The sequence below is a fragment of the Cardiocondyla obscurior genome, linkage group LG02, assembly GCF_019399895.1.
Source record: "Cardiocondyla obscurior isolate alpha-2009 linkage group LG02, Cobs3.1, whole genome shotgun sequence".
Classification (NCBI taxonomy): domain Eukaryota; kingdom Metazoa; phylum Arthropoda; class Insecta; order Hymenoptera; family Formicidae; genus Cardiocondyla; species Cardiocondyla obscurior.
The window spans coordinates 10,221,995-10,238,650 of NC_091865.1; the positions used below are offsets into that span (position 1 = coordinate 10,221,995).

The 16,656-nt window shown below is 29.7% G+C and overlaps 4 protein-coding genes across 9 annotated transcripts; 2 read left to right on the plus strand and 2 right to left on the minus strand.

Annotated features, from left to right (window-relative positions):
- Positions 1-36: 36 nt before the first annotated feature.
- Mrps18c (mitochondrial ribosomal protein S18C) lies at positions 37-1,097 on the minus strand. Its single transcript, XM_070671325.1, has 3 exons — positions 619-1,097; positions 326-533; positions 37-235 (listed from the first exon to the last, which is right to left on the minus strand). Exons 1-3 carry the CDS (start codon positions 763-765, stop codon positions 144-146), a joined length of 447 nt encoding a protein of 148 aa, XP_070527426.1. The 5' UTR covers positions 766-1,097; the 3' UTR covers positions 37-143.
- On the plus strand, positions 1,074-5,778 carry Ohgt (E3 ubiquitin ligase component cereblon). 4 transcript variants are annotated; one of them, XM_070671261.1, is made up of 9 exons: positions 1,074-1,137; positions 1,277-1,389; positions 1,780-1,845; positions 2,332-2,423; positions 2,660-3,004; positions 3,090-3,342; positions 3,452-3,597; positions 3,685-3,881; positions 3,956-5,778. In XM_070671261.1, the coding sequence occupies exons 2-9, from the start codon at positions 1,329-1,331 to the stop codon at positions 4,107-4,109; spliced, it is 1,314 nt and encodes a 437-aa protein (XP_070527362.1). In that variant the 5' UTR covers positions 1,074-1,137; positions 1,277-1,328; the 3' UTR covers positions 4,110-5,778. The 4 variants fall into 4 exon arrangements, with proteins under 4 accessions (XP_070527362.1, XP_070527368.1, XP_070527370.1 ...); XM_070671267.1 differs by having other exon boundaries at positions 1,111-1,202; XM_070671269.1 differs by lacking the exon at positions 1,074-1,137 and having other exon boundaries at positions 1,153-1,385.
- Positions 5,639-16,525, plus strand: Pig-s (phosphatidylinositol glycan anchor biosynthesis class S). The gene is made up of 9 exons (XM_070671242.1): positions 5,639-5,778; positions 13,192-13,422; positions 13,632-13,829; positions 13,936-14,154; positions 14,282-14,470; positions 14,528-14,666; positions 14,744-14,891; positions 15,248-15,594; positions 16,140-16,525. The coding sequence occupies exons 1-9, from the start codon at positions 5,745-5,747 to the stop codon at positions 16,297-16,299; spliced, it is 1,665 nt and encodes a 554-aa protein (XP_070527343.1). The 5' UTR covers positions 5,639-5,744; the 3' UTR covers positions 16,300-16,525.
- LOC139111100 (protein I'm not dead yet) lies at positions 6,411-13,058 on the minus strand. 3 transcript variants are annotated; one of them, XM_070671216.1, is made up of 10 exons: positions 12,305-13,058; positions 9,371-9,450; positions 9,179-9,296; positions 8,766-9,037; positions 8,507-8,621; positions 8,381-8,442; positions 7,905-8,030; positions 7,493-7,822; positions 6,860-7,238; positions 6,411-6,755 (listed from the first exon to the last, which is right to left on the minus strand). In XM_070671216.1, the coding sequence occupies exons 2-10, from the start codon at positions 9,436-9,438 to the stop codon at positions 6,504-6,506; spliced, it is 1,722 nt and encodes a 573-aa protein (XP_070527317.1). In that variant the 5' UTR covers positions 9,439-9,450; positions 12,305-13,058; the 3' UTR covers positions 6,411-6,503. The 3 variants fall into 3 exon arrangements, with proteins under 3 accessions (XP_070527317.1, XP_070527309.1, XP_070527299.1); XM_070671208.1 differs by lacking the exon at positions 12,305-13,058 and adding an exon at positions 11,350-12,178; XM_070671198.1 differs by lacking the exon at positions 12,305-13,058 and adding an exon at positions 9,775-12,178.
- Positions 16,526-16,656: the final 131 nt, after the last annotated feature.

The following is a 16,656-nucleotide window of genomic DNA, read 5'->3' on the forward strand; positions in this document are numbered from 1 at the left end:
TTTTTTTTTTTTTATTTATATATGTTTTAATATATATTTTTTTCAAGAACCAATTAAAATAAAATTTATTTGTTATAAATAATTACACACTTGTTGAATTAAACAAAAATTTTATATAATATAAATGTTAAAAGACAATTACTTTAATATTTGTGTGGCCTAAATGGATGATTTGGATCAAATAATTGTGGATCTTTAACATATTCTGGTTCTTTTGTCGAAAAACCCATTAAACCTGTGATATAAAAGCAAACATATATATAACTTAAATATACAAAATATATTTTCTAAATTTTCTGAATATAAATGTATATATAATACACACCTGCATGTTGAGCTTTTGCGATTTCCTGTTCTATTTTCATCTGCTTATGTTTGCATAATCCAGTTATGTGTCTTCCGTATATTCTGCCTGTATATCGACTTTGAAATTGTGAAAGTAATCTCACATTCTTATAATCTGGTTCAATGCCTAATTTACATAGAATACACTGACGTTTTTCTTTTACATAAGGATTTTCAATTTGGATAGGCTGTAAATGTTAAAAAAAAAAGAATTATTTAAATGTATCGTTAAAATACTAAAAAAAAAATTGTTATTTTGTATCGTGTTCTTACCATGTCATCTTTCACTGCTACGTTTATTTCCGCAAAACTATCAGAACAACTATTAGTTTTACTGGCATAGAAAGATGATGTGTATTTGTACAATTTACCACCGACAAATGTCGCGGCAATTCTTTGCAAGGGTAAAACAAAAATCATTTTTCAAATACTGTAATCAATCTACGTGAAACGTGTACAATAATATTGTAATATACTAACATCACTAACCTTAACTTAAAGCCTTAAGCAGGGTCTGCAAAAGTGATTAATGTTTCCATCGAGGGTTATAATCGGGTCAGAGTCGAGTTGGGCAATATAATTCTATTCAACTTTGTTTTATTTTATTTTTATTATACCGTATTTTATTTAATTTTATCTTGTCATATTTTATACGACACAATTTTCACGGAACTAACAGAATTTTCTGTCATTTGATTGGCCTGTGAAGAACCAATGCACCCAATCATTATATAATAAACGTAAGCCATAAGAAATAAACCATCCATATTAGATTATTATAGCTAAACAAGGGTAAGGATTCCACTTTGGATGCTCTTTCTCTCCCGTTTTGATTAAAAAAAGATTGTGACGATTGCGTATGTGTAACAGTGCGCCTTTCATGTCCAGTTGTACTATATTTCAGTGCACTTTACTCAGAGTTTGATTACAGTTGCATATGAATTGAGCAGCTTTACTTGCGTCGCAGTCGAAAAAGGATAACAATGGATGTTGATGAGGATTATGATACTGAGCAAAGCGATTACGGTGACATATCCATAGTAGGTATGTCTTTAGAATTAAATTGATTCGGTATATTACGGTGTATAGCGGCGCTTTCCAGTTAACAACACAAATAGACACAAGCATTGCTCTATCCTTTTTTAACATTAAGTGAACGACACAGAACGATGCGTATGTGACTCGTGTCGTTAACTAAAAAGCATATATGTAATTTGCAATTTTAAATATGCATATTTTTGCGATTCGGGGTTCAAATATAATGCCGTGTAAATGCTTAGCGTGCACAAAGATCAACTATACTGACAACTTGATCCTTGTCTTCGATAACTTACCATCGTTTTTAGATTATAAATTAAACTACCATGTATTAATACAATGATGTTGACAATTCTGTCTCAAACTACAAATATCTAATGCTAAAGTAACTTGCAGAGTCTCCATACAGCATTCGGGATGAGGATCGCAGAAACTGGTCAGATATAAGCACAGTTGAATTAGGTACATTCTACATTTTATATGTTGAAGGTTTCTATGTTAATGAACAATTTGTGGACATTTTACATTTAGTGCAGGCTGACACAAATGTTGCTTATTTTAGTTTTTTTTTTTTTCTTTATAATGTTAATGAACAACAAAAATTAGATAATATTTATGTTAATTTGTTTGGTTGCTTTATTAATTTACTTGTTAATTTTTATTTAATTTAATAATTAAAATATTAAAATATTGCTTTATTAATTTTATTAAATAATTAAAATATTGCTTTATTAATTTATTTGTTAATTTTTATTTAATTTAATAATTAAAATATTAATATATTTACAACTGGCAAAGTATCAACGACAAGGTGTTATGTGTATAAAAATAAATTTTAAACTTTGTTTTTACTTTTGCTGTGACTTTAAATTAGTAAGAATTTATTAAAAAAATATATTTTGAAAGATTTTACATCCAAATGTATGATAAATTATAATATATTTGTAGATTTATCGAATAGTATACTAGAGTCCAATATGGAGGATGTCCCAGTGCCCTCAGAGAATACATTTGATGTGAGTTTACCGGCAACACATTCTGTAAGTACACTATTCTGCTTTTTTATAAATAATATTTAAATTTATATTTATTTATTCTTTTATTTTTTTTTTATTTTTTTAATATGGCAAGGGTCCTTTTATTCTTTTTTCTTTTTTTAATAAGGCAAGGGAAGTATAAATTCTAAATTAATGCAATGTAATGTAGCCAGTTTAGAAATAAAAACATACTTAATGGGTTTTGAAATAATTAAATAACGAAATAATGTTTTATGCAGTATTTGGGACAGAATTTGGAAGAGTTAAGAGGGCGGACAATATTAGATGATGGCATTTATATGAACCTACCGTTATTAATAAAACAATCTGCATTATTCCCTGGACAAACATTACCTATGACAGTGTTTGGAACACAGACCATAGAGATGTTGCAAACTTGTATACAAAATGATCGTACATTTGGCGTCGTATGTTACGGTTATCCCGAGATGGAGCGTATAGGAACGACCGCTGAAATTTACGAATATACAGACGGAGGTGTAATGTTAGATCATGGACGACAAGAATTTCGTTTAAAAGCTAAAGGCAGACAACGTTTTAAGATATTACGTATTATTACACAGGTCGGTGTTTATATGTACGTAATACATACAAGTTACCTTTACATAATTATTAATTATTAAATAAGTTTTTATTGCTTATGATCAGGATAACAACAAAATTTCGGCCAATGTTAAAGTATTACCAGAGATAACACTTGAGCCACCATTTTTGGACCAACGTTTAGCCTCATTAGATCACTTAAGAACTTCTATTGATTCTGAAGAAGATATGAAAAAGCGAGAACGAGTAGAAAACTTAGATGCTGCAGTAACTGCTTGGCCAGCTTGGGTTTATAGGCAGTATGACCCTACAAGACTTTCCTTTAGAATACGTCAACATTTACAATTTCTTGAAACCAGTAAGGGTTACGATTATATTTAAAAATTAATAAAAAATAAAAATAAAAAAACTACAATTTATCGTTTTGACATATAATATAAAATTTGTGATTATGTTTTATATTTTAGGAGGTGGTAGTGTACCTAAAGATCCCGTAGATTTGTCTTTCTGGGTTGCACAAAATATTCTAATGGATCACGAAGAAAGACTTACGTTATTAACTTACGATTGTGCTATTTCTCGATTGCAAAGAGAAATAAAATACCTTGCAGAAGTACGTATAAAATAGTGTCATTATCTATTGAGTAAATTGCATTTTTTAACGTATTGCTTTTAATGTATTAATATTTATCAATTGTAGGATAAAATATATGTATGTGTTCGTTGTGAATCTTTTATTGGGAGACAGTCGCATATGTTCCCGATGAATAAAGAAGGCCCACAGGGTACTTACGTCAATCCTGGAGGTGTTATACATGAAACTATAACTTTTTACCATGTTCAGGGAGTTTCACTTAATAATGCGGATCCTTCTATCGAGTACAGTTGGTTCCCAGGGTAAAATGCAACATTTAAGTATATGAAAAAAAGCACGTGCGGACTTAATTTTTCTAATACATGTATTATTTCAGATATGCTTGGATAATAGCTGTTTGTAAAAGTTGTCGTCATCATGTTGGTTGGAAATTTACAGCAGTGAAAGGTGATTTAAGACCTAAAGAATTTTGGGGTTTAACGCGCAGAAGTTTAAAAAATAAAGATTTTAAAGTTAGTAAGAAAAAATAAAAGGGTTAAAATATCGACATATATTTGGTGTCATAAATGTCTTAATAGTTATTAGATTAATTTTTTTTTCTGTTAAATACAATTTCGATATATTATGATCGGTATATCACTTTGAAGGTAAGATTGATAAGATATACTAATTTATATATAAAAACAATATTGTGAAGCAACAGATAAGAATTTCTTAAGGCTGAAGTATAACGCAAAACGTTAGTTATACATTTGTTTAGTTCAAATTTTTATTTTTTTATAAGATATAAAACTAAATAAGACATAAGACAACTCCTAACTTTCTTTTAAGTTCTCTTAGTTACTATTAAAATCTATTTTAATAGAATATTTGCAGTTAAAATTAAAGTAATTTAATTATTTACATTTTTATTTTGTTTTTACATGACCAAATAATTAATATAAACGACAAAAAAGAGGTAATAATAAAAAAAAGTTATATTTATTGCATATAACTGTTTAAATATTGCAATACATTTTTTTGTAAAAAAATTAAACATTTATTTAACATCGTTATTAATGCAAAAGAAGAAACATTTATGATGCTTAATGTATACATTCTATATAAGCTTTGTTTTTTTTTTCTATAATTTAATTATACTCGGACAATAGTGGTTTGTAAAGAATGTATATGCAAGGAATAGCTGTTATGTTAATAACAGTATATTATAATAGAATTTATGGAATAGTTTCTATGGATGCTTTTATAGATCACAAACTAATCAATTTTTCTATTAAATACTTGTGTAAAATCATTAAAATTTATTATTTTTTAATTTTTTTTTTGTTTTCGTAAATGTAAAAAATATATAATATTCTTTCATACAATCTCTTTAAAAACGAAATGATTTAAGGTATCGATATTTGTTAAACTTTCAGATTTTATTTAATGTTTGTAAGTTTTTTAGTTTCTGAATTTCCGTATAATAAGATCCAAATAAGATTATTTGTGTTGTTAAAAGAAAGACAAAAAATATATAAATGTATTTGTTTCATAATATAGCATTCATATACATCTATGTATAAATTTTTGTGTTGGAATTTTATTATAATTACTCGTATTAAAAATTTATTGTAATCCGTTTAAACTTTAGATTTGAAAATAAAATATAAATATATGTAATTGATGTGAACTTTCCTTTTTCATATGCAGCATGCTGTCACATAATTGCAATTTTAATTAATTGCAATAAACTTAATTTGATCTATTACGGTTTTTCTTTAAGACAGGATTTTATAAATTTTATATTATAAAATATAACATTTATAAAGAAATATATAGGGGTGTTAAGTCAATATTGCTAGGAATTATATTCTGAAATCATGTTGGCAGGAAGCGCCTTAACTCTGCAAGCGTCTGGGGATTCTGCAGTCTGCTGTTGCGCAATAGTGTGTCTGTGAAACTGGTGAGGTGTGTTGTGTTTGTGGATTGTTATTAGTATACCTAAAGTTAAAATTTAGAAATTATATCTTAATCTTATCTTTACATTTGTTGACTTTGCAGTTTTTATAAATTTTGCTAATAAGAATTTAGTAAAATGCTGTTAACATTCCTATTGTAATGAAGTATCTCGTGATTCAACACGTCTAACCTCTTTGTGAATCACCGGTGGAATAGTGCAAGAAATGGAAAATACTAATTGTGATTTCAATGTCGATGGTGAGTAGAATCATATAAAATTAACATTTATAATTTTTTTATTTGTACATATATACAACGCACATAAAACTCCAAGATTTTTTGTTGAATAATATGAACAAGCAAAGAGAATATTTTTCAGTATAAAACTTGCCATGGATTAAATTGGTTTCTCATTGTGTTGAAGCACAATTAAATAACAGTTAAATATAATCCATATAAAAATTGAAATACCGGGCGCTTGCAGCGTAAAGTATAAAAGCGTTTAAATTATAAAGTAAAGGCGTGAAGTATCACTATAAATTTTTTCGAAATAAAATTCTTTTTTTTTTAAGAGTAAAATCACTTTAAATTAATTTAGAATTAAAGCTAAATTAAAAAGGCTAAGTCATTAAAATTAATTACAATTTAAAAAATGCGTTTTACCACTTCAAAATTTATGTTATATACATATCGAGTATAAAATATTTTCCGAAGATTTATATTACGTTTATAATTTTTACGATGAGATAATTTAATCTACAAACTATTCTTTTTATTAAATTATTTTGCGATTAGACTTTTTTTCATATTAAATATCTTTCAATTAGTAAGAAATAGACATAGAAAATTAATTTAAATAGGAGAGGAAATAAAAAATATACACATTCCGCTATTCTTGTAGTATAAGTTATTCTTCGCTTTGGCGAAATAAAATTGTAAATAATTATCGAATATAGAAGGGAATATATAAAATACATATACTGCTATATGGCCCATTCAGGGAACTGAGATAAATTAAACACGTATTCACCCCAGGTGGGAAATGCCACTGCCGTGACAACAAGCGTAATAATACTAGGTCCGATACCGGCGATTATAAAATCTTTTGTTTTTATGTGCCCTGCGGCACTAGCGATTGCATTCGGTGGGGTACCTACCGGTAGATGGAACGAAAAAGAACAACAGAGAGCCGCTGGCAACATTAGATATAAAGGATGTAATTTAATAGCTACACACTGAAAACAAAAAATTATAATACGTTTTAACCTCTAAAATGACAATTAAATGATATGCAGCTTACAAGCAGCGTAATAAATTAAGTACTAACGTTGCTACTTACCATTTCTGCTAATACTGGCAATATAATGTTTGCAACAGCTACATTGGCTGTTAGCTCAGTCACATTCTCGGCAAACAAACAGACAATTAGCAATATTGCTGTCTTGTTAATTTTTTGCAAACCTATCAGATAATGACCGAGCATTCCAGAAAGACCTGACGAAGTGCTACCTGCTGAGATAGCAAAACCACCACCTAACACGAATATTAAACTCCAATGCATTTTTTCATTAATCATTTTCCACGTTATTAAACCAAGCGATGGTTTTGTGGGCCGTTTACGCGGATCTTTGTCAAACGTGTGCAAGAAATCCAATTTAGATGGAATAATAAAAAATAGTATTGTTACACACGCGGCAGCTGTCGAATCTTTAACAGACCTACAAATATTTATATTAATTTGAATTAATCTTATTCATCTTTCTTTATATTTTATTAAAATTTAAAAATAGCAATAAAATAAAGAGAGATTAATTTCTGTAATTATATTAAAATTCTAAATTAATATTTGCAGTTACGATATATACTTTAAGATTAGTTTTTGTCATTTTCTTTTTTTTTTTTTTAATAACATTAGTAAGCACAAAGTTGGATTTCTAAATAATAAAAATCAATATCTATAATTAATACTCACAAGTTTGTTATATAAGCTGCCCAGCCCGGCATAAAGCCAGGGCTTCTGAAGAACCATAAGAGCACCACGAAAATAAATAAAATACCCACGGAGGATTCATGCCACGAGATCCGTCCCAGTTCCTTATATCTTTTCTCAATGACAGCCGCAGCAACACGTTCGCCTTGCTGTCCAATATCTATAGCTCGAGCATCTTTGCTTTTTGGTCTGAAAAGACCCATATACATGACCTGCAGCCACAACCATATGAGCAAACCCATCAATAGCATAGGCGGCACCGAGTACAACATCCAAGTAGCAAAATTTATACCGGGACTATTGGGAAAACGTCTAGAAACAAATATAGATTTTACAATTATTATTCTACAAATTTTGGGCATTTTTCTTTGTTATTTATTATATATGAGCATACTTCTCTAAAAAGCCCTTTAATGTTAAATTGGTACCACTTCCAACAATAGTGCCGATACCACCAAGAGTAGACGCGTACGCTGCAACGAGATAATACACCATGGTGCTGTGCGTTGGTCTCTTAGTTCTAAAAAAAAAAAAAAAAAAATAGAGAAATGTGCCAAAAATTATTATAATGAAATATTAACTTATTTATATATGGAATTTAAATACAAATATTCACCAATTTTTTTGAAATATCTACACACAAAAGAATGAATCTCTAAAAAAAATGCAAGTATACTTTGGTTCAAGAATATTTTATCCTAAAAATAGAATAATTTCAGATTAGAAAAAAAATTTTTTTATTACAAAGTATATATATTTATTGCAATTAGATATAATCGTTCAACATTATTTCTGTTTGTATTAGATAGCATTCGAGAATAAAAAGTGAACGATAAAAGAAGAGAAAAAAATAATGATATGAATATTTACGTTTCCTCACCCTCCCCCTCGACCACTCCTTCTTTCTGCACGAACATGTTACCAAGTCCTTGCTAAAAGTTAAAAAAAAAAATTATTTTTTCTTCTTACTATCACGCACGATTTCGTGAAACTCACCGCTTCAAGCTCCACTAAAACTGTTTCCATTATCGGTATCATCATAGCTGTAGCAGCAGTATTAGAAATCCACATTGAAATAAACATCGTCACAAAGAATAAACCTAATGTCAGTCTGAGAAAAAGATTCATGTAATTTACATTAAAATAAAAATGGTTTTTTAATAAGATAGTGCTTGTAGAAGTGTAGATGTACGATAATAATTGTTAAAAGTGAAAAAAAAAACGTTTTATAATATAAATTAATAATTTGAAACACCTGCGATGACTGCAACCAATAGTCTTGATGATAAGTAGTGCTACTCTCATATGTAAGCCGGAGTTTTCGATAACCACTGCGATCACCAAACTGCCCAGAAACATCATTGTAGTATCGTTCATATAACATAGACAAGTTTCATTGGTAGACATAATACCCATCAAAGGATACAGTACCACTGGGATCATTCCCGTAATAGGCAATGGCATCACCTCCGTCACCCAGAACATCGCCATTAATACAACGATGTACAAACATTTCATTGCTAGAGGCTGCGTTAACAAGGAAGACAATAATTCTTTATTTCTTATTGTTTTTGTTTTATTTTTCTTACATTATTTATAAATGTACATATATTTTTTTATTTATTTTACTTTTTAAGTATTGTATAATTAAGAAAAGAAAAGACGTACTTTGTCACTTTCGACTGTTAATATTGGAATCAGAATTAACGGCCATAATACCACAACAAAAGATCGCCAGTAAATGGATAAAAACTTTAAGAGTAATCTGCCAAACCCGTCACTTTTCCTACAATTCCATTAAAAAAAAAGAAAAATCTTGATAAAGTGTTATAAAAGGGAAGTTGATATTAAATCACTCACCCTGCATTTCTCTCTCTCCCTTCGGATTCTATTATTTCTGGATATGGATCTTCTGATCTCGAAGCCATTTCGAAATGTTACTGAAATTAAAATACTTTAGGTGAAACTTTTTATATTATTAAGACATTTAAGATGTTGTAAATTATAAAAGATAACTTTGATTGCAAGAAACTTCTATCACGTAGCTATATTACAAAACTATAAAAGAATTACAATCCGTTGTTTTTTTGTTCTTTTTTTTGTTTTGTTCCTTTAAAAAAAAATTTTATTTATGTAATACTAGATAACGATTTATATACTATATAATCGATAAATAAAATTGAAGCACAAAGTACTTATATAAATAAAGTCGAAGACCTCACGGTGTTATATTCTTACAAGCTTTGTGATTTTTAAATACATACATATTCAGCTACTACGACATCATTTCCGTTTATGTGACATCGGTTATGCGCTTTATCCATATACACGCTCAATCGAAATGACACTGCTGTCTATCCAAGCTCTCTCATGGTCGTTTAACCCTGCGCTATTTACATCAATAACAATACGTCGGGCTCATTGTTTCAGAGCGTGTGTTTTATGACCGTCTAAAGTTTTATCGTATGTACAATAAAATTTTTAATGCAGTTACGCACGACGTGCATATTTTATGAAATATCGGAAATGTGTCGGTTAGCTCTCATAAATTTTTATCACGAAAAATTGTTATACGTTTTAATACAAAAAATGTATACTAATCGAATCTGTTATTTTATACAATTCTTTTTTTTTCTCGCGCAAAGAACCAAGTGTTATCTTCTGTATTACATCATAGACACAAAGATCTTTACAACTGTTGTATTTTATAAATTTAATTAAGAGGAGACCTCTTAATTCTCAAGCTTCCAATTTAATAAATTGCGTCTCGAGATCATTTACGGAAATTCTAACGAGATATTTTTTAAAACGAATACATTGTGAGTCTGTATAAAATAAATATAGCTGAACGGTTTTGGAAAACTACCGTCAGAAATAGATTCACCCGCTCGTTTAACTCGCGCCTCCGGCATTATCAGGAAAGTCGAAGATCGTGGTCGTCACGCGGTGTACCGCATATACACATAACATATGATAAATGTAATTGTACGTTATCAACATTACTATTTTGTTATTGAATTAATGTATTTTTCCTGTTATTTATTTTCATTATAACTTTCTTACATGCTGTAAGCATGCTATCTGTATTATTACCAAGTTAGTCTTCTTAATCATTGGCAATGCGTGCAATGCACGCAATGTGCCGTTATATCCTGTGTTACACGTATAGTAGTTTACACAATGTATTCAAGAAAAAAAAAAAAAAGAATGCCAAACATTTTGACGGATCATCAAAAGTAAATTTTTTTTTCCATTGCTTTACCGACATACATGTATATTCATATATAAAGGATTTGAATTGAGAAAGCCGAACGATACAATCGTTTGTGTCTAAAATAGAACAGAGTATTTTTATTTGGTAGCCAAAACCTGAATATATTTATAGAAAAAAAAAATGTACGCCAGTTTATTCAATTATGAATTATATGCGAATATCCTTGTTTTATTGTAAACTTTTTCATGCAGCGAATGTTGAGATTATATATATATATATATATATATATATATATGTACCTTTTATATGTTTATGTCTATGTACATTATGTTTTAAAATTTGTTTAAAAGAATGTTAAAGAAATTTCTTCTTGAATTGATTGGGAAAAATTAATTTATTACAAATTATTAAGAATAACCATATATATGAATATACTAGTAATCGAAGTTTTTAATTAATTAAAAAAAAAAAAAAAAAAAGGAGATTAAATATAACAATGCAACGTGCCATGAAACGAATATAACTGCACTGTACTATTTCAAACTGTCGTCTATTCATCTATTTAAACTTTTTAATGGTTCGTTTAATATGATTCAACTTGCTTGCTCTTTCTTTGTTCACTTACGTTGCAATTGAAAGTTGCATAAATGTTACAACTTGACGTTAGTATGTGAACAAAGCAACTTAACTGCCCGGTCAATGAAGTAACAGAAAACAATATGTGATCACATTACACATTGTCACAATGTAAATTCATCGGGCAAGGAACTGCTTGTAAATTCCAAAGCTAAACTTCACCATAACGTTCACCAAGTCTTCTGTACAGGCGCTGTTTGGGTTTTTTTTTTACTTAATACTGTAATACGTTTTCGTAAAAATTTTTCTGTCACTTTCTTGGCGATCAACGTTTTTCCAACTATTCGACGTTGTGTTCGTCTCTACTGATTGTCCAGACCCAAAGCACGCAGAATTAAGGCTCAATTCAGACTATTCCTCCTCTCCTTCGCATTCTCTCCTCCACTCTTCTTCCTCTTCTCTCTCTTTTCCTCTTTGCCTCCCTCTCTTTTTTTCTTTTCTTTTCTTTTTTTTTTCCTTCCTCTTGCCTTCTCTCTTTTTCTTTTCCTTTGTTTTTCCAGCTTAGCTCCGAGCTTGCTTGAATTTTTTTTTTTTTATATTACTTTTATCATTCAGATAATTTGTTTCTCACGAAATTTTTCCTCACATTGGGATACCAAATTTTAAAAGTATATCACATTTATATTTCTAACTACCACGAAAAAAAAAATAAATAAATAGAATTTAGGTTAGTTACTCCGACATATTAAAGACCGTTGCTTTGACGTAAAGTTACATTTAGTATTGTCGGAAACGATTATGTACGAATTGTGATGAAAATTGGTCAATCTGCACGCTTTACTGGTCACCCTTATGTTTGACGCTTCACACTGAACGAGTTAACGGGTTATTAAGGTTGCGTTAAATTTATTAATTTAATGTCTTTACATCGCACGATGCATATAATTATAGACAATTTCTATTGTTTAAAAAAAAAAGATCAAGTAAATGACATCTTGTCTTACTAAGAAACTGTCAAGTCCACTGTGATATCGAGTTGGCAACAAGAAATTCTACATTCCTTCGTCTCCTGGTCATGAATACCCCTGCCACTAATGTAAGAAGAAGACTGCGTATGCACAGAACTGGATATCCAAAAGGATCACAATAAAAAAAAAAAAAAATTATATAAGTAAATGTATATATCAATGATAAAATAATTATCTCTCTAATTTGACATTTAATAAACGTTTAATAGTAAATATATATTAAAATAAATTTCAAGTGTAAGGAATAAGTTGATTAATTATTAAGATTAAACCTAATAAGTAGACATTATTATTATTGATATCTTTAATATAATGATAAATAATATTTGTATTTTTTTTTTTTTTCAGAAAAAAATGTTTTAGATGAAGAAATCTTGTTTCCAAGTGCATTATTATTAGTATTCATAAAACATACATAATTATTATATAACTTCGTAAAAGTTATCTTGGTCTATCTCGTAATTACATCGCTCCTCGATTTTCTTGTGTATTTTTCACGATTTGCACATAGCTATTACACTTGGTCGTGGAGTTAATCAACTGTTGAAAACGACTGTCATATTCATATAATCTTGCAATTACGATGTCGTACAGCCGCGAACTTAACATTGAACTAATGTTTCGTCACACTGGTAGAATAAAATACTGGCGACTAACAGTTGGATCCGGTTCAACTTTATCACTGAGGTTGGAAGAGTGGAAAACGTCAGGAACGCAGATACAGATGGAGACAAGACAAAAATTAATAAATAGTTTTACATTATAATATCGTGATGCAATAATATTGGGTTTAATATTTTAGTTATAAATATGTAATTGTATATTGTATATATATATAATTGTGGAATGTGATTATGTTGCAGAAAAATATAGAGTATACGCAAGCGTGTCGTTTGCAGTACTGTTATTGGGGATTGGCGTACCTCTTTGGTGGCATACTACAACCGTACCTCGAGTTACACTTCCATATGCAGGAATTGATGAATTGTCGCAACTAGACATTAGAATCACCACAAAGATCATTGTCGCAGCACTTTCACATAATCGTGCCAAGTCGCTCGCACACGAGATCAGGCAAACCTTCGCAAATGCTGGTAGGTAAAAACACGAATGATTTTATGCTTGTTCGACGACATTTTCGAGTTTTTGACCTAACATTTGTGTACGTTAAAAAAATTTTCTCCACTGTTAAGATACGTACAATAACGAAGACCGCTGGCTACATCTTATACAGCAAATTAATAAAAAGAATTACGTTCGAAAATTAGTTGCTCTTTACTAATTGTGACTCTTGATTTTTCAGAATTATATCAATTGGACGTGGAATATCAAGTAATTTCCAATAATCTCTTGGCATCTGCCTTTACATATCATGAACTCGAAAAGGTAGCTTCGACTTTTGACTTAGATGTTGGTGGTTTGCTACTTCTGGAAGCGACGAATTTAAACGATGCTGTTTTGGTTGGTTCTAAAAGAACCCTGTATTTTTCCACCGAAACCAGTGAGTTGATTGTTAACCAAACAGTTTTCTAAAAAAAGATTTACTTCTCAATAATTGTCATAAATATTTTTTTATATTATACAAAAATTGATATACACGGTTTCAGGTGTTACTAAGTTGGTGCAAGTATTATCGGAATGGATTTTACATGATAAGTCATTGGCACTTACAAAGAACGCGCTCGCAGATCCTACTGTATATAGTTTAGATGAGGAAAATAGAAGACGATTTCCTGCCAGTTTTTCATACGACGTTCTAGTCACTTTTGTTAATCCTGACCCTGAAAAATTAAAAATTGTTTGGGACCTCAAAACGATGACTGAAGGTAATTAAATGTTTTTAAAGACCTCTTTTAAATTTTTTTTTAATATTTAAAATATTAAAAATGTTAGGATATTTTTATTAATACATGATTATAACTAAAATTTAATTTCTGTTTTATTTTTTTACAGAGTATATGCAACCATTTTTAGATGAGTTATCCATTATGAGTAACTTTTCAGTAAAATCGCAATGGTTGTATTTGTTACCGTTAGATATAAATCCTAGACGTATACCCGACAGTAGTCCAAGCCGCAGACACTTCGCTCTGCGTGAAAGTGTTCTACCACAGCTCGTGACGCCGTTGGAGAAAAAATTAGGTTTGTAATTCGTACAAAAGTATTTTACATTAAACACTAAATTTTATTAAATTTTAGCGTCGCAAGTTAGTCTTTATCCATGTATCAACTTGGTCGTTTATATGGTACCGTGTGACAACGCACCTCTACACATCTATACTCACAGTGGACACAGATCACGAACAAATAGCAATGTCGAGGCCTTTCTTTCTCCAAGGTATCGTTTTACTTTTGATTTTCTCATAGTAAAAAGCAGAAACATCTTTTAAAACTCATCTATGTAATTTATTATAGATGGGGCGGCGTAATTTTTATTAATCCACCATCAGAGATGTGTGAGAACGCACAAAAAGATGAAACAATTACTGTTGTTCCTGAGGAAACTGCTATAGTAGGCACATTTCTAGCACAGTTTCGATTGTTACTAGGTATTCCAGAAATGGTAATGGCAATCTCTTAATATATTACATATATTATATAAAATTTGTCGAACGTTGCGTTTATTCTTTTGCGTATGTGTAACATTGATTTATAGCTAAAATACTTCTCAGTTTTTTTATTTTGCATAAATCTGAAGTAAAAGTAAATTTGTTATCATAAATTATTAATTTTTTTTAGTAACTTATATTACTAATTTATTCTTTAAATGTTCTTTGCTACGTCAAATTTATTTGAGAAATAGAAAAAAATTCTTTTAAAAGCTAATAAAATTAAGTACGTAAATGTAAATATAAATGAAATTAATTAAATTACGAGCACATTTTGTTAATTAATTATTTAAGACATAAAAATTTTTAGAAATCTATTGATGGAGTGACAACGGTGCCTCTGGTGGGACTAAAATTACGCGATTGGGAGATAGATTCTCTGTTGAGATTTCGCACTGTTGAGCAGTTGACTTCGGCGAAATTAACTCTGCAATCGCTGGCACAATTACTCAAAGAAATTAGTAACATCGTTATTACAGACGTTGTAGGAAACAGAATCAAAACTGCGCTCGAGCTAGTGCACGAGTCTGCCGAGCACTTGCAGCAGGGTGATCTTAAACGTAGTTTTATCCTTAGCAAAGAGGCTTTTGCTATTTCTGAGGCGGCCTTCTCTGATCCAACACTTTTAGCGCTTCTTTACTTTCCGGAGGATCAAAAGTAAGTACGCGAAAGTGATTTTAAATAAATATAAATAATTTACTGTAAAATATAAAGTAAAAATGTCGTGCATCATACGATACATTTATTTTACATTTTGGTTTAAAATTGAAAATAATTCTAAAATATTTTTTACAAAGAAAATAATTTTTTTCTTATTACTCCATTAATTTTTATTATTTCTATGTTTTTATACATTGTTACGCCCGTGATCGTGTTCTCTCTACGCGCTCATTCGCTCATCCAGTACACTTGTTTATAAAATAACAACAGGGATTTATTGAATGACTAGAATACAGAGAAACTTGAGAAGATTTGATTATGCGACCGCGCACAAACAAAGCTGTCACCAAAGTCCTCTGTCGATATCGATCCATCAGCTGACAACTGATGGATCGCTCCTTGACGATGGTAAACATCCCGCATCGGCTCGCGAAATCCACGGGCGTAATAATATATTTATAAAAATTAAAAGAGGAAATTACTGCAAAAATTTAGCGTATATCTCAGATTATATTACTAATATTAATTTTGTAATATTACAGGTACGCCGTATACATTCCTCTATTTCTGCCGGCCATAATACCAGTAATATTGTCGCTTAATAATATAAAGAAGTATTACTTTTCTGGAAAAGATAGTCAGAAAAAGATGGCTTGTAGAGAAAGCAAAATAGACAAAGACAATAGACTGAAAACTGAGTAAAAAAACATTTGAGTGGTATATCTATACAAATTATATAATTGTTTGTTTAAAATCGTTTCGCTAAAAAAAAATAGTACGTTAAGATAACAAGTTTTCTGATATAAAAATAAGTTTTCGTTCATGCATTAATCTAATCTGTATTCTTGTACAAATGAGATGTGTATAATATATAAATTTAAGTACTTTTATGGCTGAAAAAAAATAAAATACATGCGTAAGTAAAAAATCTAGTGAAATAATTGTTCTCTTGAATTATTTTTTCTTTTTACTTGTTCTTTCTAACTTATTTCATTATCAACTAAACGATACATACATGAGATAATAATACGTGTAAATATCGCTGCACCGTTATCAATT

Coding starts and splice junctions, on each gene's coding strand:
- Mrps18c (XM_070671325.1), bottom strand. CDS start 765: ATGATTTTTGTTTTACCCTTGCAAAGAATTGCCGCGACATTTGTCGGT. Junction 534..618: donor TAGCAGTGAAAGATGACATG/GTAAGAACACGA, acceptor TAACATTTACAG/CCTATCCAAATTGAAAATCC. Junction 236..325: donor CGCAAAAGCTCAACATGCAG/GTGTGTATTATA, acceptor TTTATATCACAG/GTTTAATGGGTTTTTCGACA.
- Ohgt (XM_070671261.1), top strand. CDS start 1,329: ATGGATGTTGATGAGGATTATGATACTGAGCAAAGCGATTACGGTGAC. Junction 2,424..2,659: donor GTTTACCGGCAACACATTCT/GTAAGTACACTA, acceptor TGTTTTATGCAG/TATTTGGGACAGAATTTGGA. Junction 3,882..3,955: donor GAGTACAGTTGGTTCCCAGG/GTAAAATGCAAC, acceptor GTATTATTTCAG/ATATGCTTGGATAATAGCTG.
- Pig-s (XM_070671242.1), top strand. CDS start 5,745: ATGGAAAATACTAATTGTGATTTCAATGTCGATG. Junction 14,892..15,247: donor TACTAGGTATTCCAGAAATG/GTAATGGCAATC, acceptor AAAAATTTTTAG/AAATCTATTGATGGAGTGAC. Junction 15,595..16,139: donor TACTTTCCGGAGGATCAAAA/GTAAGTACGCGA, acceptor GTAATATTACAG/GTACGCCGTATACATTCCTC.
- LOC139111100 (XM_070671216.1), bottom strand. CDS start 9,438: ATGGCTTCGAGATCAGAAGATCCATATCCAGAAATAATAGAATCCGAA. Junction 9,038..9,178: donor TAACAGTCGAAAGTGACAAA/GTACGTCTTTTC, acceptor TTGTTAACGCAG/CCTCTAGCAATGAAATGTTT. Junction 7,239..7,492: donor GCAGCTTATATAACAAACTT/GTGAGTATTAAT, acceptor AAATATTTGTAG/GTCTGTTAAAGATTCGACAG.